Below are 25948 nucleotides of genomic sequence, written 5' to 3' on the forward strand. Positions count from 1 at the left end.
CAGTTCATTTGGCCATGAGCATAAAAGTTGTAAAAATAATCTGTGAATAATCTGGAGTGTAGGGAGCAGAAAAGAAACCTGAAAGTTTAATTAAAGAACTTAGGATACTGCTGCAAGAAGCAGACTTGCAGAGCAATGCTGCTAATATTATAGGATTTATTCTCTTCACTGCACTGTACAGTAGACGTCTACTACTGTTAAATTCCCTTTCTGTTGTTGTCTTCCATAGCAAGTCTTACTGAACAATCCTTCCAATCCAGGACTGCACCACAAATCTTGCTCTGCTCAATTTGAGAATCATCAGCATATTAATCATGTGTACGTTTCCTTGGTATCATCTTTTATACCTTCCTTTGTTTTTAGCATGCCTTAAAAATGGTTAGATTAATTCATGTGCCTATGCAAGGAATATCAATAAACAGCAACAGTCCTGAACCTCTATTTAGARACATTATTTAATTTCTCAGTTTCCAGGCACCCTAGTTTAACTCAGCTACTGAGTGTACTTGGAAAGCAATGGCAGTTAATCTTTTGAAACAGTCATAGTTCCTACCCCACTCGCCGTACCCTGGGACTTTAACTTTTTTTATTACCTCTTTCAAATTACAAGTTAAGTTTGTGTATGGCTGAGCCCCAAATCCCTGCTAATAAAAGCCTATAGAAACTGTTTTTATTAAAATCATAAAAGATGTAGACTCCCACTGCGATATCTTTTCATGCCTGGTTTCCTTCCTTATTTTGTTTCATAAGCCTCCAGAGACACAAAGGTTCATTAAAATATAAAGTTAATGACAAAGCACTGCCTCAATAATGCAAATATGGAATTCAAGCTTTTTTCAGGGTGTTGTTACAGTTGGAGAAAAACAGTGCTTGTGTGCTTCACCACTTCCCACCTGCTCCACAGGTCCACTGGTTGCGGCRTGCAAGCACCACACACAGTGATGTTCTCTCTGATCTGTTGGAGGAAAATCAAGCAGAAACATACATAAAAAAAAAACTGCACAACCCCTGAATTTCACATGCTTGGATGCTCTCTCTGTCTTTCCCCCTTTCTCTCATATCTTTCCTTCTTTTCCTACCTCCCCCTTGCTCCCCTCCCCCCCAAGTTGTCTCTGTACCTTGATCCTCTCTTGTTGTTGTTGTGGTGCTGGTGTCTCCTAATCTCTTTGCCTGCCTCCTCCCAGAATACTGCCATCTGTTTCTCACTGTCTCCTGTAAGAGCAGGGGAGTCTCATGGCTCTGCAACGCAGAGACGCTCCCAAAGTGCCCAGGTAGTGACTGGGTTCCCACCCCTCAAGAAAACCCACTGGCCCTCTCACTTTTGGGAGCAGATGCTCCCTCTGCAAGTCTCACAGGTGGCTGGCTCCCTCGCAGGTGCAAATATGAAGCCTGGGAGCAGCTGCCTTGGAATTTTTGAAAAGGTGTGTATATATATATATATATATTTTTTTTTTTCAAAAAGGCCACTTTTTGAATTAGTACCTTTCTGTTGAAGTGCTAGTTTGAATCCAATATGTCCACTTCAACTTGTGAATATCTGTCTACTGAGAACTGCCCCAGACCTAAGCATGTGCATCCTGCCATGAAAGGACGCTCTCCTGGTAAGGTCAGTTAACACACAGGGCTGGGTGGASCTGGAATGCTCCCTTCCTGGCCATGTAGRAAGGCCTTGTGTTGTCCTGATGAGCTAGCATAAGGAAATATRTGTTTCTGCTTATGCTGTGTCCAGGCAACTTTACCACCTCCTTACATCAACACATATCAAGCCTTTTGAAAAACATCACAGAAAGAATTGCTGTTCAAGAGACATAATCAAATTAGGGATAAAGATCACTTGCTTTTGTTCAGTGTACATTGCAGTATAAATGCACTGTCCTGAGCATAAATCTTGCTTGCTACACTGTGTAATAATTTTAGATGTGCTTCTGATTCACTTGGTAACCTTGGGCACTGTACTTAAGGTTGTGGTGCCACAGCTCTTTTGTGTGTGTGAAATGAAAGGGAAGAGTGTAATTAATTCCTTCCTGCTTTGTTCTGGAATTTAATTGAGAAATTTCTGTAAGGCACTTTAAATTGGTGAAGAGTTGTTTTATACTTGCAATCTATTTCCTTTAAATATCTCCTGTAAATAATGTTACTCTGAGGCTTGAAAATTTTACACGAACCTAGCTTGAGTGTGAATGATCCCTGAGTGCTTTAGTGCTAACACACCATTTCCACCTAATGGGAAAAAGCTACTGAATGAAAGCTCAAAGAACCGAGGGAAGTGTAGCTCTCAAAGCATTAACACAGCGTCTTTTAAAACACATCTACAGAGTTAGATGTGTTAACTAGACCTGGTAACCTTGGAAGTCTCTCTAGTGGGTAGTATAGTCTCATTTTCATTGCATGTGCATAGTGTGTCTGCAAGCATAAAAATGTTATAAAAATATACTTTGGAAAAAATCTGACAGTGAAGTCTTCTATGAAAGCTACTGTTGTGGACAACACTGTCAAATATTAGTTTTAAAACAGTAGCAAACTAACTATCTCGGGATTATTTCAAGTCTCTAAATTTCTCGTTGCTTTCCATAAACTCTGCATCGGCTTTCCTTGCCAAAGGGGCTTGCCATTTGTCTCTCATCAGTGTTCCCTGTCCGTGTGGCAGGCCCTGGTGGAGACAAGGCCTCCGAGTGCTGTTTCTAGGAGAGGTCAGTCCGTGGCAGGGGGAGAACAAGGTTGACTTTGTTAAGTTAAGCTAAGTAATGACTAAAGGTACTTCACCTCGCAGGGTCATGCAGTGTCACTGATGCGCATCTGTGATCTCTTGGAAAGAAAAACACTGTTTATGAAGTAACAGTCTTTTTTTTTTTTTTTTTTTTTTAATCACACTGCCTACATTTAAGGTTATGTCTTTCAGAATCATAAAGAACAATCAGATGTTCAGACTAAAATGTTATTTTTATGTTGTACTTGTGCAGAGCAGGCTATGAGTGCTACTAAATAGAGGGAGAAGAGCAAGAAAGATTGCATCTTTCAAAAAAATTTTTACATATCCTGCAGAGAAAGAGACAGTACTATATTTACAGGGTAAAGTGGAAACTAGCAGGTTTGAAGAATATCCATCTCTGAAGAAGAGAATTTCACCTGCAGTCTTAATGATAAATAATGTGGGACTTGAATATTCGAGTTTGAGTGTAGATTCATGCAGTACACTGGTAGTTTCTGTAGAACGCTCAAAGATGCATTTTAAAAATCAACTTTTATGAAAGCTGTTGAAAAATCTGCTTAACAGGTAAGATGTATTAAAGGCTATTTAGGGCATGTGTGTTTTAAAAGGAAATCAGAAAACATTAATTCCTAAGCGCTCTCCACACATGGTTGTGCTGCATGTGAGGTTCGTGGCCTGCAAGCAAGCCCTTGGTGGCAATTGGGGTCTGTGTGCCTTCGTTCGTCCGTGGGGCTGGGACGCAGAACTGATGGATCAGTGTGACTCTACTTCCCCACTGTGAGGTCCTGCCTGTGCTTCTCATTTTGTCTTCACTACAGCCTTGCAAGGGCATGGTGTTGGTGGAGTAACACAGTTGAATTCAGAAATTATTAAAAAAAAAAAAAAAAAAACCTTTCCTATTTATAGATGGGAGTAACTAAACGCTCAAGTAAAGCAGGATATAAAAAGAGAATGTGTTTATCCCACAGTTACACACTGTGTGTCAGGAAACATGCAGATGCATGGGGTGAGAGGAAACTACATAGCCCATTCTCTCGTCCTCTTCACTCAGTGTACATGGGGTCAGGATTTTCCTGAATGTCTCATTTTGAATCTTTGTTCTTTTTATTAGCTGTACAGTGAATTTCCATCTTTTGTGAAGGTCTTTGCCTTCAATCTCTCTTTGTCTATCTTTGATACATATAATTTTCTTTGCTCCCCACCAATCCATGCTTTAATTTTGTTGAAACAAGATCTGAAGTTGGCTCAAAGCCACACCAATTCGCCTTGTGCGGCTTTCTCCTCTTAACCCTAGAAGGAATCATGCAGGGCTGTTGGTCGCAGCAAGATTCCCTGCAGTAACAACCTGCCTATGTCTCTTTCCCCCCCTGTGGTTCCAAGAACATATGGTTAGCTGCATATTCTCCCTTCTACATCACTCATCTTTTATGCTTCTTAGCACGTGGGGTTTTTACTTCAAAGTGTGAAAGTGTGCACGCTTTGCTGCAGAACAGAGGCAGAATTAGCTGCTAAAACATACCTACTCAAGAGAGAATTTATGTGCACAGAATGACACACTTCAGTTTAGGGAAGATTTGTGGCTATAAAATAGTTACCATTCAATTTTAGGACAAATTGTTTGAGAGTAATGTTCCTCTGCTCTTGCCCATTTTTTTTTCCTAACAAGCATTAGGCATGCACTTAAGCCATGTAAGGAAAAAAGCTCTTTCATCAACAAGAAAAGGCTCAGAAAATGTAGGTGGTGATAGCATGTTGTGGTAAAAAGTCTTACTGAACTTGAAGCTTTAAACTAATCCATAAGAACTGTGTAGTTACATGGAAAATACAGTAACATTATAACAGGCATGTATATATTGTTTGGGCACTTCTTCAAATAAGGTATTATCTCCCTATCAGGAGGGTGTTACTTTTGGAGATAATAACTTGCAAGTACTTGATTTATGTTGCACATATGTGCTGATTTCTTCTTCTGTTTGTTTTTTCTTTTGTTTTGTTCTTCCTCTCTAGGTAAAAGTATGGATGAAATTAAGAAGCTGCTGCTGTTGGTTCTGGGTTGTGCTGTGCAGGTGAATGTTCATTACAGACTTGAAAAACAATATTTTTTGAATCTTAGTATTTTGGGGCAGAGCAAATCCAGCCGAAGATCAGTGTTGTATGAACAAAACTCCAACAGGATAGCTTATGAACTAAAACTGTGAAAAGATGCACAGATGAAAGAAAGAAATTACAGAGGGAAAGGAAGCACGCTTTGTGATAGCAGTAGTCTGTTGCAAATACTTGAATCAATCAAAGGATATGTTGTTTTGCATCTAAGTAGTCCACTTTATCTTTTTATTAAAGATAATTTAAACTTTTTGTTATTATTAAACTTTGAATAGTGTTGATCTAAAGTTTTTTGCGTATTTTCCTATTATTTTACAATATGAGTATTACAGTGCATGTTAATGCAAAGCAAATTGAAAAGCTAACTGTCTCAGCATGTTTGTTTAATGAATCCTGACTATTTGCATATGTTTTTTCATTTCAGATTTTCTACCAATGTAGTATTCAATAGATAGTCTGTATATTCATTTAGAGATTTTTATGCAGTGTTTATTAAAATAAATGGACAGGCAACACAAATTCTCTAGAGATATACCCAGTTATTAGGTAAAGAAATTTGTGTTCTGCTCACCAAACCTCTGTGGTGGTAAACAATAGAGGCCTTGCTGGCCAGCCTTTGCTTATAATTGATCTTGTTTGTAGGTCTGTCTGGTGTTTTTGTCATGCCTTAGGACACTTACCCTGCTCAGCTTTGTCAAGTCAATTATGTCAGGGTAATGCCGTCTTCGTATGGCTGCTCTGAACTTTATCTCGCTGTTACATTGCAACACAAAGAATAAAGGTCTGATTTGGCAAGCTGTTTTATATCCTCAGCCCACATTTACAGTTCTGAGCCTCTTCCCAGTGAAGTGAATGATCAGATTCAGAATCAGACCCCAAATGGCCCCTGTAAATGGTAGAAAAAGTAGTTTGAAAAAAAATCATATGTTAAACTTCTCTTTTGCCTTCTAGTAGCAACCCTTCACTGTAATATTATTAATGTACAATTACAGACGTAGATAGTGGAAGATGTTTGATTCTTTTAAAACCTTCAGTAGAAGGTTTACTAGCATCTGTTTGTCTGAAATATCACTGACTTTTATCTAGAAAGCTCCTCAATCTTATTTTCTTTCTAAAGCACATATTGATTTAATTCCCAAGAAGCAAACTGCAAGCTTGATGTGAAGACAATCTAAAGTGATGCACTTTTCATTGCTAAAACCAAGCAAAATTCAAACAGCTAAGCAGACAGGATAAGTGATGTTTTTAAAGAACAAAACCAACCATTTTAACTTAGCCTTAATTGTCCTGACTGTAAAAAGTTTTGGTATTTTAATGCATAATTCAGTTTGTCCCATTTGTGAAACAAAGCGTTACACCTTCTAGTGTGCCAAAGTGTAGATCTTGAATATGCCATTAGCAATACAGGGATTTTTTTTATTATTATTATTATTTTAATGAGAAGATATTACAGTTGGTCTTTAGGTCATCATTTCAGAGAGTGCTTTCTTTTAACAGTGTGAGAGAAAAGAAGAGTTTATTGAAAGAATAAAACAACTAGATATTGAAACACAAGCTGCTATTGTGGCACACATTCAGGAGGTAGGACTCAGCATTGTCTATTTCACTTTCCATCTTCTCTTTTCCTTGACTCAACATACTGGTGTTTTGTTATCAAAAAGTTAATGCTTGAAGTTTCATAATGGGTTTTATTAACTCCACAAAGAAAAATGATTATTCTATGAATGTAGTATTGTAACAAAATAAGGTGAAAATGGCAGGTATTTAGAACTTCACCTGGCTTAGTATTCTTCTAAGAAGATGAAGTGATAAATGTCTTGCTTGCCAGTTACAGGTTCATGTAGGGGATGCATTTATAATGTAAAAGGTACATTTATAATAATTTCAAAAAGAATATATGGTTTAGGACTCAAAGTCCCATTTGTAGCAACAGTCCAGGCATTTAGTCCCTAAGTCACCTTAAGGTAGGTGARATATAGGCTTCCCAATGGCTTGGTTGCTTCAGACAATAGTTTCCTTACTCGATCTTGAAAATTGTGCTCTATGGCTGAAGCTGGACACATGCGTTGTTTTTAAACAGAAAGTCCGATCCAGTGGCAAGTATTCTTGGACTTCTATGATTTTTGTAAAAGGAAGAAATATATTTAGGTGTAGGGAGCCAGCTTAGCTTGCCTTGGAGATCCAAAGCCATTTGAAAATGCCCTCTGCTGGGTGGGCCTCACTGCAAAATGAGCATTTTGTGAAGTCTTTTAAGTGCAGGTATAAAAACCCTAATAAACTACAATTTAAGGAACAAATAATGGAAATGTAGACAAAGATATYAACACTTTTTTAAAAAAAAGTGTACTTTCAAACAAAAGGCTTTTCAGAAGGGAGTAAAAAAAATTCTGTGAAGTAGGCTGTAATAAAGAAGACTGTTACACTCAGTTAAAGAACATTTCTGCTTTTGTTATAAGAAAAGAGAGCCTTGAATGAAATGAGCCTTTCCATTTGACTGACAGTTCTGCTAAATGATTCAGAGGAAATCAGCTGTGTAACATGGCAATTAAAACAAACGCTGCTAGCAACAGAGAGACACGTTTCCATAGAAGTGAGATCCTCCTGTCTAGCACCTGCAAACTGCAAAGCCATTGGAAATGGGGCTTCTTCACAACGAGGCATTGACCTCACTGTTCAGTGTGAGATCTGTTCCCTTCTCATTCATGTAGTGACCACCCCAGTGCCTGAAGACAGACAGCTGGCTACTCTTTGCTATACAAATACATGTCCTATTGACAATAATACGTAGTTGATCACTTTTAAAATTCAGTCGTAACTATTATCAAAACCCTGAGTATTAGGAATTACTGGCCAGTGTTACAATTGAGGTAGTCACGGCTATATAGTTTTCAGCCTGTTTTTGGTGACATGTAGTATCTTTAGTGACCAATAGATGGGTCTGGGGATGCAGCATTTATAGCAAACAAATTTAAAAATCAACTAATGAGAAGATAYTTTGTTCCTGTTCTCAGGTGACTCACAACCAGGAGAATGTCTTYGATTTGCAGTGGCTGGAGCTCCCAGACATGGCTCCAGAAGAGCTGGAGAGTCTCTCCAGGAGCATGGTTTTCCACCTGAAGAGACTCATTGATGAGAGAGATGAGTGCACAGAAGTATGATGAAGTGATCGTGTGGAACAGTTGATGCAGGCTCTGTTCCTCTTGTTGTGTCTTGTTTGTACCTTTGATCTCTTCATTTTCTGAGCTTTTCTGAAAGTCTCTAGAAAGATTTTGACTTTTCCATTGGTTCCGAAATAAACACTTAGTGTGGTGCAGTGATTGGTAAGAGGAGTTCATGCAGTGGAAAGACCAAAGCATTTAAAGTTGTGAATATACCTTGAGATTTTTGTCTCTGCCTGTCTGTTCAGCCATATGTATTACAGTGATTGCTTGTTTGTCTCTCCAGTGATACCTACCATTACTGGTTCCAGTGTCATCTTTAGTTTTTTTTTGTGTATGAAATCAACCCTATCTGTAGCTGACTTATCAACTCCTTTCCCTTCAGATCTTTGGAGGAGGCTTCTTCCCTTCTTTAGCCTGACTTTTGTCATACATGTGACTTTGTGTTATTTTAAAATGTTAATTTTTACAGTTTGTATGGACTCATCAAGCAAAATAATTTTTCTAATTTTGATCTGGTCATCTGAGCATGGTGGAGATTTCTGTGTAACCTTCCTACCTGACTATCTACTTGAATTCTGTATAATGACCGGATAATAATTTTTTATCTTCATAAATCATTTTAGATGCTTGAAAAACACAATGTATAAGTATTATTATTTATCTTTTAATACTACATGCTTTTCTCTATTTTCAGGTGATTGTAGAGCTCACTCAAGAGAGAGATTATCTGCAGTCTCAGCAACCACCAAGTCCTCGGAAAGCACCAAGTCCAGATTCATCACCAAACCCAGCCAACCCTCGTTCTAATGAAGACAAACAGCACCTTGCAGTTGAGCTGGCAGACACAAAGGCTAAGTTGCGAAGAGTCCGACAGGAACTGTGAGTTGCCAGAAACCTGTGCTTCTGGAGATGCTTGTGTGTTAAGACTTGTGCATACTGAAAATACAATTGCCTATCAGCTTCCCTACAGTGATCTCCATGGGAGCTCTCAGAATCATGTCTTTCAAATTTCTGTATTCATAGCACTAGGAAGCTAGCATGGGTGCGCTTTTTTTTTTTTTTTTTTTTTTTCTCTCCTCTCCCTTACCAGATCTTTAAACATAGAGTGGTAGCTATTCGCTTATTTCTTCTTGTCTCTCACCTCTTCTTTTTCCTTTTCAAAACACCAGCTGCTAGCAGCACTGTTTAATAATTAGTGGAAGTTCAGAGGACAGTGAAGTTAGCTATGACAGCAATAGCTGTCCAATGAAATCCAATGAAATTTAAACAGAAATACTTAATATAAAACTAGAGTTGCAGTGTCAAATCCATGATACATGGTATCTCACAAAAACAGCTCTTGCTCTTACAAAGCTGGCATGCCATCAAAAATTTCATATTCAGAATGCATTTGGTGACTTCTGTSTTCCCTTCTAGTTTCCTAGCAGGGTCCACATGATCAGTAATGTTCCAGGGAAAAAAAAATATGTATATATATATGTATATATGCACACACACACACATATATATATTTCTTACTGAGTTTTTTCTAATCCTTTCCAGGGAAGAGAAGTCTGAGCAGCTTGTGGACTCTAAACATGAAGTTGAACAGCTTGTCCTTGACCTGCAAAAAATAAAACAAGAGGTAAGGTGACCTTGTTTGTTTGACCTTGTTTGACTGTGACAGACTTCCTAATCTAAAAATATCTTTTTCAGTGTGAGGATAAAAATACTGCTCTGCATTTCTTTAATGAAGAATCAAGTTACTCCAGCAAGCTGACCAGTATGACTGTGGTATAGAAGTGCTGTGCTTCCTACTTAACTGGTCATCTGTTTAGCTTGCAAATWGTCCAGTAATACCTGGAGTCTATATAGCATCAGGCATTGAATATGTCTGAGTCCCAGCAGGCTGAGGAACCTCTCAGTTTTGTGAAGAACTGACTAGCTAATAGGAGAATTCTCTCACTCCTCAACCAAAGGAAGATTATTTGTTGTTTCCATTCATACCTGCTTTTAAAGTTGGACAGTTTAAAGAATGCTCTTTCAAGTATTAATTTAGTGTTTTGCCTATCTCTCACTTCTCTCAGAATATCCAATTGGCCTCAGATGCTCGCTCTGCCCGAGCATACAGAGATGAGCTGGACTCCCTGAGAGAGAGGGCAAACCGTGTGGAGAGACTTGAGATGGAACTTGTCCGGTGCAAAGAGAAACTTCATGATGTGGATTTTTACAAAGCTCGTATGGAGGCAAGTGGAGATCAAGAGGAGAATTTACTGAGTTAATCCTTAATGATTGGCTTTTGTTTTGTTACAGTTCTTGTGTCATTTGTCCCTGAGCTGACTGTAGCAAAAGAACAGAGCAAGTGAAAACTTCATAACATTCATTATAGGTATTGCTTTAGCAGCATTAAAAATTCTTTTGCTGGCGAGTAAGGCGTGGTACACACAAAAAGTACTCATTAGTTTTAGTAAAGTCTGCTTAATTCAGCATTATGCTGCTAAGCAGGACAGACCTTTTCTGGAAGCTTCTTCTAGAGGATCTAAGTCTAGCCTTAAAAATTTACAGTAAGTGAAATGTTTGTTGTCCTCAGTTGATCCTTTGACCAGCATTTTAATTGTCATGTGTAAGTTAACTAAATGAATAGCTGGTTGTTTTTCCCTAGGAGTGTGTAGCAGCTGCAGCTGTTGTCCAAGTGGCTGGACATTTTTAAGCATGACCTTGGATGACAAATTTTAGGCCCCTCTTTTTGCAACAGTTGCTTATAGTAAAAAGGAGAGAATGTTTGGATCTTCCCTGGTGCCCTGAGCAGAGGACATCAGTGAGAAACCTATGCCTTTGTTCCAGTAGTAATGCTAATTATCAGCTTAGTCATCTGCAGCTGTGCCCATCCTGGAATCATAGAATAATTTAGGTTGGAAGAAACTTTGGAGGCATCTAATCAAATCCCCTGATCAAAGCATGGCTAATTTTAAAGTTAGATCAGGTTGCTCTTATTTTTCCATCCTTTCAGTCCTTTGAGCCCCTCTCACCTAAACTGTCAATAACCCCACTTATGTGATACTTCAGCCAAAGTCAGATGGATATCCAGGCTTGCAAAACACAKTGAGGTTCTGCAGTTTAGCCCCTCGTTATAATTAGGTAAAATCCCAGGTCTGAGAGAGAAGAGTGACCATGAAACTCATGTTCACAAGGCCTCTGGCTAAGAATATATGCCTTATTTCTGCTCTATAAACATTGCTTTGTAGGCGTCGTCTTTTTTTTTTCCTCTCTAACCTAGGGCACCAGCTAGATGCTACTGCTTATGAATAGATTCACTAAGATGACTGATTATTAAATGTAGTAATATCCTACAAAAGGCTGTCTCTTCTCTCGGTAATTCCCAGTTTACCTTAGGGAGTTTGAAGCTCTGTCTATCTTCTTCCCTAAAGCTGGCAAATCAGTCATGCATTAACCTGGCATACTAGCTAGCAGTGTGACATCCTGGTAATTCTCTTTTGACTGTGTACTAGAGTTACTTAGCTCTTATCTGCTATTCAGAGAATGTAGCTGGAGCCTAGAGGAGAACAGTGTTTAGTCTTATCTTCGTCTGAAAGCAAGAGAATAGCTATTGCTGCTCCTGAATTTCAGACTTTTTGCTTGCCCTAGAACCAGCAGTCTCCTGTTCTGTCTGCATGCTAATCTTGCTTAACGTGCTATTCAGTAAGGAGACTTCCACTTCTATTTTGTTCAATCTTCTCTCAATCCCTCTTCTGACAGCTTTTGGTAAAATTATCRAGCACTAGAGGTGAGTGTTGGCCCTCCAAAAATAGCTCCCTGAGATACAGCAGTGATTCGGACAAAGTACTAGCAGATCAGGGACAAASAATGCTCCCATCAATATGACATTTTACTAATTTTGGGTGACAGRGTAGCCTCTAGCATAAGCTGTTGTGCCTGAAGGGCTGAGTTTTTCTAAAATGTAACAGGATTGCACAGCTGTCTGCAGGCTGGTCTTTGGTCTAAAATAGCCAGTGTTTCACATGCTCACTGCTCCTCCTCCCATCACTGGTCTACCCTTGGCACAATCATGGACTGGCAGCTATGTACAGTGACATCATCAGGAAAATTCCATTGGTTTCATGCTGGTACATTCAGAGGATTCCATGGGATGCTGTTCTCACTTCTTTATGGTGCTGGAGCAGCACAAAGACTCTGCCTAGTAGCCAGGATTCAACTCTCCATGTTCCTCAATTTTCTTTCTCTTCTACTGACTCAAGTCCTCTGCCCTTCCAAAAAAAAATGACCATGGCCTGGAGTTCAGTTCAGTGCTTGCTCACATTTTCCCACTCCTTCAAAAATTGCTAGGCTTACAATTTCAAGTTGTGAGATTTGTACAAGGATGTAGTATGGCAGAGATTTATGACACTAGACTTTTTTGTGCCAGTTTATCTCATGGTATTAATTGGTACAGTTTGCATACTAAGCTGAGGGTGCTTAATACTTGAACAAATCTCTTAGGGCTATAGCAATGAAAATACAGGCGCATAAAGCACAGCTTTGGCCACTTTTCTGTGGCAATGTGATACCTTAAGACTCATAGGGTCTTGACCATATCATTAATAAACCTTGCAGAATCAGTAAGTGAGGGAAAAAAAGTGATTTTTAGCTTTGTGTGTCAATAAAGAAAGCTATTAAATGATTATACCCTGATTGTATAATCACTTAACCTCCAAAGTTCATTGTAACCATACGTGTATACAGTGCATGTTCTTAAAGTTTAACTCAAGGCATAAGTGATACTGGATCAGAAAAAAGTGTATAATTTATTTCAGAAATATAATTATGACAGCAAGGTTACGTATGTTGGATATTAAGCCATCACAGTTTAAGGTAAAAGTAATGTAAAGCAAAATTTTTTGAATCTCTTACCTAGTAAGTTTAGTGTGTTTTCAGAAAGAAATGCACAGTCAGCAATTCTTGCTGTTGGTTTGAAAAGAAACTCATAGCTACAGAATCGTGTTGGTGGGTTTATTTAAAAAAAGAAAACAAACCAAAAACCCCTCCTACCCTTAATTCCAGTGAAAATGCCTCTGCTCCACTACCAYCCACTGCTTGTCTAATTCCAGTGTAGCCAGACACATTTTCAGGTCAAATGTGTTAGCACAGAGTTCTGTGAGATGTTAGTGCTAACATGTTGTAGTTAGAACAGTTTTACCTTCCAGGCTTTGTGATTTAACTTTACAAAACTCTCATGGAATAATTACTTAAATTAAATGACCTTTTCAGTATTAAGACAACCTTAGATCATGGGTGTGCCAGTGAGCTATGTCGACCTAGCTGTAGGAGGCATTTCCATCAGGTTATTAATTTAAGATTTCATCAGAACTGTTTTGAAGTGACGTGTCCACCCTTCCTGGGTGCCTGATGGAAACGTACCTTCAGTCTTCCATATACTGCAGCTCCCAGTGATGTGTAGTTTGTACCAGAGCCTTGATATGTACATGTACTAGGCATATAGTTTAGCTATTAGTGACACACCAAAATAACTAGTTTCTGCTTGATGGACAGTTTTGGGAATAGTTCTGAGGCTACGTTTTTGAGGTCAGACACCATCTTACTTCTTAGGGCTGTGGTCCAGATTGAGTGTGATGAGCCAGCAAAGTAAACTCTGATCATGTTGCTGTTTCATTATGGGTTTTCTGGCAGCTTACATGATGCTCTGAACATTTCCTGTTGTATGCTTCCTCTGGTCTGTTATCCGTTCGGTGTCAGCAATTCTAGCTTGCTCACTCTGAAGTGACACTGTTAGATCAGACTTGGCCCAGAATGTTAGTTCTATAGAATTTGTTGGAGGCGGGAGGGAGTGTGAGGGGTATGGGTGTTTTTTTTCTTACTTGTGTACTTAGACATTTGAATTGCAGTAATTGAACCACTTCACAAGCTCTGATATGTTTGTCCTTTTAATGCTTTTGTAGTAGGGAAATTCTTCCTGTTCCATTTTGCAAGTTGGTAGGTGACCCATGGAGAGATCAAGGACCATACCACACTGCATAAGGCAGACTTCCATACTATGCCACCTACATTCAAGATACAGYAAAAAACCAAGACTGTATAAGGATATTGAATTATGGCCTTCTGTAGTGTCAAAAGGCAAGGGTAATGGGTGTCATCGGACAATCTAACTTGTGCTTTGCAGCTGTCTTTTGAGTGTGGTTATTGGTTTTTGATTTTGTTTTGTTTTAATAACTGGATTGCATGAGGCTCTTTATGGCTGGTTCCATCCTCCCAAAAATGAGAAGGTAGTTGCTGGCTAAGCAGTGAAAGTGATTTACTCCTGCCTGGTAAACTTTCAGGAATCTACTTGGTTTGGATGTTTGTGGTCTGAGAGAGCAGACATGGACACTGATGTCAACAGAGACTTCACATTTTGAAGGCTGTTGTCCAGGAATAAAGTTGTAAAGCCGTAAGCATTTCATCTAGCCTGTGTGCACATATTCTGTACTTGTGTATTTCATGGAGCAGGGGAAAGGGAGGGARAGATGACAAAAGAACATTTCTTTAGAGAAACGAATGAACTACTTTCTGCACTGTAACTTTTCAGGGCAAAAATCCTTCCTGTACCAATTTAATCTTTTGAGATCTGATGTTTTTCTACCATGGAAAAGTGGATCTATGACTCAGACTTATCTGAGGATCACAGAGAGTAAAAGTTATCAGTCAGGTATTTTAACTTGAAATAAGATATAATTTAATAAATTTAAAACATGACCAGAACCACACAGGCCCACACAGGCAGATTTATGCTCTAGGCATTTCATATTCCTGGAGGTCAGTTACTTGAATGCATCAAGCTTCATTTGTTGCTCTGCAGGAAGTATTAGTATTTTTCTAAGGCTGTGGCTGCAGCAGAGTAAGTTAAACTCAATAAAAAACAGCTCTAAGAAGACATCAATGTTCATATGAAGATTTTTATTTTCTTATTTTGTTTTTATTTCTGTAGTGATYGGTGTTTTGCTTTAAGTGGATTGAAATTTTGTCCCTGAGAGGGGAAAAGCTTTGAAGCAGGCATTTATACCTAAATGTACTGGAGCAGTGGTATGGACATTCCATATATTGATGGATAGTGCTCCCTAACATACTTTGAACATACTATAATATCCCTTTAAAGTCAATAAATATAATCCTAATTTTTAGTTGGAGACACAGAGGACTGCAGTGAATTAATTAAGCAATTGGCATTATGAAAATAGATTTAGAGTTGAAGAGTTGTTCTGGGTCTTGAGTCACAATGGTACACCTCTCAATCAAGCCTTATTTATAGCTTTATGGACTTATTTAAAGTCCATTAAAATTCATTAAATTTTTTTTTCTTTTCTTGRATTTTAGAAAAATAGCTATATTTTCATTAATGACTCAGATAATCAAACATAATACTGTCTCCCAATAAACTATCTGGTAACTTTTTATAAAGTAGAGATGTCAAATTTATTTTTTACATTTTGTAATATCATTTTATCGAAGTCACCTGGTCTTTAAAAAGTCAATGTATGTAAAGAGATTAACAGTATATACTATTTCTTTTTCTCCCTAGGAGTTAAGAGAAGACAACATCATATTGATTGAAACAAAGGCCATGCTAGAAGAGCAGTTAACAGTGGCAAGAGCTCGTGGTGATAAATTGCATGAATTAGAGAAGGAAAATCTGCAGTTGAAATCCAAACTTCATGATGTAGAGCTTGTATGCACCTTTTATTTCTTTAATGTTAATTTTTTTCAGTTCTGTTTTTATGCTAGGTCACATGAATTTGTCATGGAAATCAGTGGAGAAAGGGAAATAAACGAACAGTGCTTTTTAAGATGTTCTTTAGTTTGAATTTTATCTAGATATATTCTTAAAATGTTGCTGCATTCAATATCTAAATATTACTAGTGCTACTCTATGGGGCAGTGTTTGACAAACAGCATTTTATGCAAGAACATAGATACAATTTTAAAATACAGAATGGTTTAATACATATTTATAAAGGAGGCTTTAAAATCTGTCAGTTAATTAGAAATCTGTTAGATATAGAATATGGAAACTAGTACTCAACTTCTTTTGTTGGAAACAAAAACCACAGTGGTTATCATATCATAACTGCAGGAGCCCATCACTGCTATAAAGAACACAAAAATCCAAAGCTGATTACTACATAAATCAGAGTCATGGCTTATTGCTTCACAGACAAGAGATGCACGAAGTGGCAATTAATTGTCTACAAACAAAAAGCTGACATGGCGTTTTATCATCCCACCATCCCAAAAGATTGCCTTTCATTGCCTGTATTTAACTTAACATTCCTCCTGTTACCCTACTTGGCTTTGCATTCTTAGAGGTTTAAACTTTTAAAAATGGGATACGTTAGAAACAAAGATGTGACGATACTGTATGGAGTTAATTTAATGATTGATTCAGGGCAACATGATGCTCCCACTTTTCAGAAGTGGCTAGTGATTTTAAATACTGCATTTCTGGGTGACTWGGTGAATTTCTGGATGCTTGCTGGAAATTGGGACTTTGTGAAATGCCATGTCAGCTCCCACAAATGCAAATGGCCCAAGTCATTGCCATAAGCAATGGTAGCCTWATTATCTAGATCCATTCTCTAGATAATTGAAAACCCCAAATTATAATACAGTACAACATAATACGGTATGTTCTTGATTATGATTTGATCTAAATCAGAAAATCTTTTTCAACTTTTAATAAGTTGAAAAAGCCCCACAGACTTCAAAGTTGTATCTGCTGAGTCTCTAGAGTTTCTGTGCACTGTGGTACATTTTTATGAAGAGCTTTGCTTGGGGCACAGCTTGAATTCAGCCAGTGTTATTGGCCTGGCACCAGCATCACTCCACATGTCTTCATCCTCACCCCCTTTTCTCCAGGTATATCATAGATTTGAGCTGACTCTAGGTAGGGTCAGTTGGGCACCTGCATGGCATTTTATGGCCTATATTGATACACCTAAAAACGATTACTACTACATCTATCTATCTATTTATAATCTTAATATTAAGACATAYATTGCTTGAAGACTTTTCTACCCTCAAAGTGTTTGTTGCTCTAACAGTTAAACTTGAGAGAACCTTCTTACAGTTAATCTGCTTGTGTTTTCATTCCCATGCTTCTTGCACAGGATCGGGACACTGACAAGAAGCGAATTGAAGAACTCTTGGAGGAAAATATGGTGTTGGAGATTGCACAGAAGCAGAGCATGAATGAGTCTGCACACCTAGGCTGGGAACTAGAACAACTGTCAAAAAGCACAGATCTTGCAGATAGTAAGTAGCAGCTGTTGTGGCTTTTGTGGTGCTTACTGGGAACAGTTTAAATGAAGTCAGTGGGATAGATTAGATGGCTATTCAGTTTCTGATAAAGCGATCTAGAAGAATGGCTTTATTTTGTATAATAACCAAATATGAGCATACCACTACATTAAACTACTTGCTGTCTAGAATCTTTTTCTTTATGAAGATTAATGGCTGTTTGTTACCTTTAATTCACAGTCTTGCAAAGGAGGCTTATCTTAGCCTACAAAGTTAGTGGCACCCTATTCTTCCTTATTCATTAACAGTGATTTTGCTTATAGAATTAATCAGTGRTGAAAAACACTGTTCTCTCAAAACTAACAAATGTTGATTACCAGTACTTCAGGAAAATGTAAAACTATCTGATTTTTCTGACTTCTTTCAAAATTACAGTTTTTGTCCCCTCCTTGATTTGGTTTCACTGCTGATGTAATAGAATGAAAGATGTCTAGTTTTGTTATCTCCTATTTATTTGTTTCCAAGAACTATGACTTTAAAAACTTGTAACATTTTTTTTTCTTTTTTTCCCCTTCATTGTAGTTTTAGCTTTTCTAGCACTGGAGCTTCAGAACTGATTCCAAATAAACAAACAAACAAAAAAAAAAGTGAGAGGAGTGAGAACATCAGTTATCTTTTGTATTCAGTGTGTGTGTGTGTAGGGGGGGAATATTCAGATTGAGTCTGAAAGGTTGGCAGTATAAAAAGGTTTTACCTGTTAGTTGGGAATATTTTATCCAAAATCATTAAAAAAACAAAACTTGGAAGCAACATAATGTAGATAGGCTTTGCTTTAGAGCAGAACTGAATTGGAACATTATGTTAATGTTTACTATTTGACTCTTAATTTGATCAAAACTCTCTGGGTGATGGTCTTAGAAAGGACGCAAATAGTTTTATTGTTTTCAGAAATTTGCCAGTTCTGAAGTGTTCTCTTTGGTGTACGTAATAGCGATGAGTATTTTAGCAGGAGTGAATAATTTTCTGAGACTTAATGTGAAAGTGACTTTAACATTGTTTTTAAATGTGATTTTTGAGCTGAAGGGTAGCAGTTATTCTGTGTGAAACAAAATTGCTTTTATTTTGATGCTGAATAGAGAAAGGAACAGAACAGCAGAGGCTTTGGAACTGGAAATTAATATTTGGTGTTAGTGAGACTTTAGATCTCTATACTTTTAGAGCAATATCTCTGTTGTAAAACTTGAATAAATATTGTTAGTTTTAAGATTTTAACTTCAGAGAATTCTCTGTGATCAGTATTCTGATGGATGTCCTGTGCTTATGCAGCTGGTAATAAAATATCTTCCTGGATTCAGTGTATCAGGGAAGTAGCTGTGAGGTTAAGCACCTGAACTCACTTTTGCAAAAGTGTGCCATGACTAAATGGGGTCAGATCCCTCAGTTTTCATTGGCTTTTGGAAGTGCATCATCTTGGTGTGTTACAATTCTCARTGTTTTACCCTCTGCCTATTTCCTTTGATAGAAGTGGGAAGGGGTGTCAGAGTATGTTTTCCTACTGAAAATTACTGGTTAAAGTAACTTTGAAAATAAGTTAGGACAGTATGTAGCTTTTAAGATAGTTTTATCCTTAGATACTTCTTTGTTTATTAGAGATCTCACTGTTTTCTGTGGAAATATATTCTATTTTTATGGAAGTGTTAACTTAGTGGTTAAGCTGAAATGATAAGAATCTGGCTGCAATGGTTTTTGTAAAAAAAAAAAAAAAAACACCTAGTCTTATGGACCTAGAAAGGGATGTATTTCTCAAATTAGTTATGCCACCTTTTGATTCTTGTGTTTCAACAGCTAGAAAGTCCTTTGTCTTTGAGCTGAATGAGTGTGCATCTAGTCGCATACTGAAGCTAGAGAAGGACAATCAGAGCTTGCAGAACACAATCCAGGAACTAAGAGATGCCTCCTTGATCTCCAGAGAGAGCAGCCTAAAGTTTGTGGAACTGGAAAAAGAAAATCAGCAGCTTAGCAAAAAGGTAATTCTTGCTCRCAACAATAGACAGAGCTGTTTGTTTTCTGAGCACAGTGTGTGCGGAGCTTTACAACATTCCTGAACAATGAGGGATCGCAGGGAGTTCGCTAATGTTCTCCAGGAGAATGGGCACATTTTCAGGCCCTTCTGTGTAATGTGAGAAGGTCTTTTCTCACATTGATGTATTCCATTACCTTCTGCCCCACTGTCTACACAGGTGCATCGCTGTAAGCAAAAGTGACTGTTCCTGATCCATAAATACTGTCCTGTGGTGCTCATTTGCCGTGGCATACGGTGCTGTTGTTTCTCTTACTYTGTCTTCTTGTGGCAGTCACTACTGCTTGCTCTGTCAGGTGAACAAGCTGTGGCCACRTTTAAGGTTTGGGTCTTTGGTGGGGTGTGTGTGTGTGTGATTTTGTTTGTGTTGTTTTTTTAACTTGTTTGAAAGTATTTAGTATTGATTCCATGCAAGTCAAGTAAATCACAGAGGTGAACTCCCTGTATTTTTAAATAACTGTCCAGATACTGTGTAGATTAATTGAYTGTAATTAGTACTGAGTGGTGACTTCTTTGCCAAGGTGAACAAGGATCCATCACTGCCTTCTGGAGAGATTCTCCTGCCAAAACTTAAACAGTTTTGCTTTTTGAATTTTTTTTCTGTGCAGAAGGAAAATGGTTTGCAAAAATTCAGTTCAATGAATTCCTTCATCACTCCAATTTATGAGCTATTATGTATAAATAATTCCCTCCAGCTGTAGTTTACATGTTTAAAAATTAAGATCAAGAGATACAAAGCACTCAGCAGATACCTGTGGCATACAGCAATTTAAGTCATTTAAACAGCTGTGGTCAACCTTTGGCTTTGCCCTAGGCACATTTCTGTGGGCACCTCCAGTTATGGCACTATATTAGTGCCAACAGTTGTGATTCCAGAATTAGTCAGATGTTATCAGTGACAAGAATGTGTTGATGTGGTCGGGTCACCTACAGGTCTGATAATCAAAGACAACCAGTAGAGGGGAATGCTTGTGTGGAGCAAAGAGGCTACTCACCGCCTCAGACAGTGAGGAAAAAGTGGTGGTGAGTTTAAAAATGAAGAGCAATTGAAATGTGTCAAAAGGGATAAATCAGATCCTTTAGTAAGGGAACACTGAATATGGTGGCAGTTAACATAGTCTGTAAGTATTGACTGAATGCCACAGCCCAGTCAAGTTGCTGACTGTCTTCATCACCTAATCGGTKAAAGATGGAAATTAAGGTAGTAGACACCATTGTATAGTGTGTGGGAGATGTACACTTTATACAGAGATGTGATATAGCATGTATAAAGTAATCTTGATTTGATGTGTGGCTTTTTTAATCTTATTTCCTCTCACATACTTTATTTTTCACACACATGTAGTTAGTAATTAATGAGAACTTAGTTAGCTGTCTTAATATGTGTGAATGTATGCAGTGTGGGATGTCCAGAGCAAAAGAATAGTAGGGGAGAAAGAGTTGGGGCTGAAATACCATGTATTCTGTGATTAACTGCAGAATGGCAACCGTAGTAGGCAGAAGAGAGTGGCAGTCCTTAAGGACTGTTAAGGAGAGTAGCGTATAAAGACATAGGACAAGAGACATAAACAGTTTTCTCTCTCTCTCTCTCTCTCTCTTTTTTTTTTTTTTTTTTTTTTTTTTTTTTTTTTTTTTTTTTTTTTAAGGTTACTTACCTATGATATCTGGAGTAAAATCGTGCCCTCCTCAAACTGTTTAAAAAAAATCTGATTTCACCCAGTGTCCAAGACTTTTAAAGCTTGTTATTTGGGTATGCTTGGCTGCCCGCTGAACTAGTTGTGCTTGGAAGGTTCATGTAGCAGGAGCGGAAGGGGATTATTCAGGGGTAGTACAAGTGAAGACGATACTAAGGAAAAGTCTTATATTCCCACCCACCCCCTTTTCCCTCTTTCTTGCAAGGTTTCAAGAGGAGCAAATAGTAGAAAGTTTTCCTCTCGAGCACAGTTCAGGAGCAGCAGTCCAAGTAATTAACGTTTTGTTTTGGTTTTTTTTTCCTGCATCCTTGGACTGAAACAAGTTGTAAACAGTAGTTTCTTACTTGCCTCTAATTCTCTGGGAGGTACTAATGAAGATCAGCTATTGCAGAATTACTGAGTTTATGTTCTAGGCTTCTTTAAACAGCTCCTTTGGGACCAGTGAACCATATCATGGTTACATTTCTAAATGTTAAGCCCTTCTTATCTCCAATCTGGACAGCCTCAGCTTTTTTAAACACTTCCTGTAATGAGGCCTTTATTGACATAGGCAGAGCCCAGCCTCCAGCTATTTCCCCACTTGTAACAATTATTGTTAATACCTTTATCACTGGCATTTTTCACTATTGGCAGAGTTAATAATATCAACACAAAAAAAATGAACAGATACTTCTGCAGAGCTGTTGCTGTTCACAGTATTTTTCAAGCATAAAGAGAATACTTCCTGCCTTATGCAGGTCTGCAATTCTCTTGCTTCTGAATAGTGAAGAGCTGCTTCTTTATAAAGCTCAGTACATAGTAAGACCAGCTTTCACTAGTAGGTAATAAAAAGAAGCTGTTTATTTTATGAGTGGGCCCTTATTCACAAATCATTCAGATCCAGTATTGTGAGCCCCCCAACAGAGGGCTGACAAAACACAGAGAGAGGGACTGTAAAACTGGAAATTCCAGTGCTTTTCCTTYGTTCTGGATTTTTATTTGTGTTGTTCGCTGAGTTGTCTTAACCTTCTCATCAGCTGGTGAAGTAAGGCCATCAGTGATGGAGAGGCTAGSAGGAGAGAGTGTGTTAGGATGGTGAGCACCAGAAACTTCAGTTGTTGACAGGAGCGAGAAGGGGTCTTTAGGCAGATAGATGAAGCATTTCTCACTGATGTACCTTTATGACCTTATCTTAATAGGCAATAAGGAAAATCTTGGCAGTGTGAGAAAACRAAACAGTCTTGCTCCTCTCCTGCACCTGGCAAACTGCAGAAGGGGAGAATTGCATCCCTCAGCCATAATCCCTGTCTCCTTCCTCTGTTTTCTTCAAAATACCTTTAAATGCGATCAATCATTGTGTAAGGCTGTATGTGATGTGTTCTGGGATCTTCTTTCTACACAGATTGAAAAGTTGCAAAATCAGATTGAAAAAGAGAAGCAAAGCAATCAGGATCTGGAGACCTTAAGTGAGGAGCTGCTAAAAGAGAAAGAACAGTTACAAGTCATCATGGAGACTTTGAAAGCCGACAAAGACAGACAGGTGCAAACTTCACAGATGTAATCCAAAAGCGTATGCTCAGTAGTGGTAACTTGCTGATGCCATTTAGATGCCATCTATTTTTGTCAGGGAGATGGGGCAATTTGAGAGCTATTCCCTGCAGGATGAACTTGTTCAAATGCAGGTAAAAGGTCTTGGGGYGGGGGGAGGAGACACCACCCCAAAACTGCATTTGGTCAGGTTTGGAGTGGCAAATAAAACACACTTACACTTTAAGTACCCTTCAGCTTTTACTACTGTGCTGCAGTTCATGTACAATGCCTTGAAACTTCTGTATTGTGGATTTGCGCAAGGTGTCGTTTTATCAATTTGACTAATGAAGAGAATGTATACACAAGTCRTTGGAGGGTGGGCTGCCTACTTTTAATGTGTATTAAAATTTACACCATGACTTGTTGGGCAAAGATTAGATAACAAAATATCTTATTTAGGTATTGTTTTTCATCTTGAAAGATTCTTACATAAACCTCTACCTGGGAATTTGCGTTTTACTACCAAAGTCATACAGTTCACTTAGAAAACATGGATTCTCTGTGATAAGAATTAGTGAATGCTTCACGTTTAGGGTAGTAAGTAAAAGCACAAGCATCTTCAGTCACTGGAAAAAGCCAGATTCTGATTTTTGCAGATATTATGCAAGTTAAGAATCAAATGCAAATCCCACTCTAAACTATAATTGCTTCAGCTGGAATTTGGCCAGTAGGGTATATGGTCTGCTTTTGTGGAAAGTATGTCTTTAATGAGATCTGTAACTGCTACCAATATGCAGTACTTTGGGGGTTTCTGGAGTCTTATCAGAAAGAATTTGTGTCCTCAGTTCTCAAAGGTGTTTACATTTGTAAACTTAAGCAGAAAGATATTTGTAAYAAAGCAGTTAGTCCAAGATGTTCTGTGAAGGTGTCTGTCTGCTTTCTCTCTCTGCCTAGACCTTCTTAGCTGTTAGGAGGAACACAGCATCATTTTTAATTCATTAAGAGTCCCAGGTTACCAGAGATATCTTCCCCATGAGTTCAGCTTATTGGTTTTAGTTAAGAATAACTGTTGAAGAGTTTGTATTGGATTAAATGGAGGAGGTTTTGTTAACCTCACTCATCTGGCTGGTTTAGGTCTGAATTGTATTGCATGTAGATGAATAGCATTTGCATGACTTTTTTTTTTTTTTGATGTTCATTTATGTAGATAACGGACCTTAAACAAGAAAATGATCACCTTAATCAAGTGGTCTTATCCTTGAGACAAAGAGCTCAAGTAAGCAGTGAGGCTAGAGTAAAAGATATTGAAAAAGAGAACAAGATCCTTCATGAAACAATTACAGAAACTAGTAGCAAACTGAGCAAGTTGGAATTTGAGAAGAAACAATTACAAAAGGATTTTGACCAGGTTAAAGAGAAAGTGGGAAGAGTGGAAGAAATGGAGAARGAACTCCATCAGCTGGAGAGTGAAAATGAACAGCTCACAAAGAAAGCAGCAGCCATGAAAATAGTGACAGAAAAAGTAGAAGTTCTTGAGCAGGAAAATGGAGATTTAGAAGTAGAAAACAGGAAATTAAGAAAATCCCTGGACACATTGCAAAATATTTCTATCCGGCTTGGGGATTTGGAAAGGGACAACAAGCAGTTAGATGAAGAAAATCTGGAGCTCAGGAGAGTGGTAGAGACCATGAGATTTACCAGCACAAAAATGGCACAAATAGAAGCAGAAAATAAAGATTTGGAGAGGGAGAAAGAGGACCTAAGGAAGAATGTAGAAATGTTAAAAGTGCTGAGCAAGAAATCAGAAAGGCTGGAGCTAAGCTATCAAAGTGTCAGCTCTGAAAACCAGAGACTTCAGCAAATGCTGGAGAACAGCAGCAAAAAGATCCAGGAACTAGAGAAAGAAGTCCAGGGAATGGAAAGTGAAAATAGGGTCCTTCAAAGAAACCTGGAGGAGCTAAAGATTTCCACCAAACGGCTAGAGAGGTTAGAGAAGGAGAACAAAGACCTGGAGCAAGAAGTGTCTCAACTGGAGAAAGACAGAAAAATGCTAGAGAAAGAAACAAAACGGCTTTGGCAGCAAGTGGAACTGAAAGATGCTATTTTGGATGATAGCGCAGTAAAGCTGGCAGCGGCCGAGAAAGAAAACAAGACACTAGAAAAGGAAATTGCACGATTCAGAGATTCATCTAATAAACTGAAAGAATTTGAAAAAGACAATAAAGATCTCATAAAGCAAGTTACAATTGATAAAAGAACACTAGCTACATTGAGAGAGGTAAGCAAAACAATATTACTGTTTTCATCACAGTGCTATTTTTTATTTCTGCTCTGCCAAGTAGTAAAGGGAGCCATCTATCCCATGATTAGTTGATCTATGAGTTAGGAGATCTTCACAGTCTTAACAGGCATCACAGGATAGTGTTGCCTTTTGGATGTGGAACTTCCAAAAATTGAAACATACCACACACTGTCCAGTTACACTGCAGCAGTGTAATTACTTCTGTTCAGTTATGCCAGTAATTTTCCATGTGTCAAAAACTCAGAGTCAATAGTGAAAACGTTCAAGTCTCTCAGCAATGAATCTTAACCATATTATCTCAGGAAACTTTTATATTGAAGCCCTGTCAGCGGTGCGTGTGTGTTGTGTGTGCACACACACTCAAGTGCAGGCTAAGCTTTTCTTACTGGTACTGGGGGTGGGGGGGGGAACTCCCTCTGCTGGTGCTGCAGTCCCCTGGCCTGCTCATCCCGTTGTCTGGCAGATGAACAGAATGACAGTGTAGGCAGAAGAAATTCACTACAGTGAGTGAGATAGAGGCCAAAAGGAGCATTCTTCAGTTTCATGTTGAGTAAACTATAAATAAAGACAATCAGTTTAATTTGGCACTGAGCTGACACTGATGAAGAGTTTTCACTGACCTTGGGACTCAGATTTTGTCCAATGTCTTTTTTTGTACTCTTTGGTTTAAAAATCTCCAATGTCAAATAATTATCACTGTCCTTTTTACAGCAACTAATCATGTCAGTGCTGTTACAGGATTTGGTCCTGGAGAAGCTGAAGAGTCAACAGCTGTCTAATGAGCTGGACAAACTGAGCCAGGAACTGGAGAAGATAGGACTGAACAAAGAACTGCTGCTACAGGATGACAATGACAATGATGACACGTGAGGAAACTGAGCTCCCTTACTCGTGCCCGTGGCTCTGCAGGCTTCTCCCTCAGACATCATAATTCAAGCCCCTAGCTTGAAGAAGCCCTTTATTTTCTGTTCTCATGTGTCTCACTCCAGTTACCCTTACCAATTTTGAACACAGCCTATTTTTCTGTAGCAAGCCTGGCAGTATCCTGCAAGATATGCAAAATCTTTTCTTGGGAAGAATGAAGGAAGAAGAAATGCGAGTCTCTCTGTCTGTCTCTCTCTCTCT

At 38.4% G+C, this 25948-nt stretch overlaps 1 protein-coding gene across 1 annotated transcript in view; it reads left to right on the forward strand.

Moving 5' to 3' along the window:
- Window positions 1–25948, forward strand: part of CCDC88C (coiled-coil and HOOK domain protein 88C) — a 97521-nt gene that overhangs the window by 46290 nt on the left and 25283 nt on the right. Inside the window, exons 4-15 of the mRNA XM_085317550.1 lie at window positions 4718–4776; window positions 6311–6394; window positions 7825–7965; window positions 8669–8853; window positions 9517–9598; window positions 10041–10199; window positions 15524–15670; window positions 17109–17253; window positions 19084–19265; window positions 22394–22531; window positions 23729–24799; window positions 25562–25689. Of these exons, the coding sequence (XP_085173676.1) occupies window positions 4718–4776; window positions 6311–6394; window positions 7825–7965; window positions 8669–8853; window positions 9517–9598; window positions 10041–10199; window positions 15524–15670; window positions 17109–17253; window positions 19084–19265; window positions 22394–22531; window positions 23729–24799; window positions 25562–25689 (2521 nt within the window). The remainder of the gene's footprint in view (window positions 1–4717; window positions 4777–6310; window positions 6395–7824; window positions 7966–8668; window positions 8854–9516; window positions 9599–10040; window positions 10200–15523; window positions 15671–17108; window positions 17254–19083; window positions 19266–22393; window positions 22532–23728; window positions 24800–25561; window positions 25690–25948) is intronic.

The sequence above is a fragment of the Rhea americana genome, unplaced genomic scaffold (assembly GCF_003343005.1).
Source record: "Rhea americana isolate MKP2758 unplaced genomic scaffold, rheAme1 scaffold_5, whole genome shotgun sequence".
NCBI lineage: Eukaryota > Metazoa > Chordata > Aves > Rheiformes > Rheidae > Rhea > Rhea americana.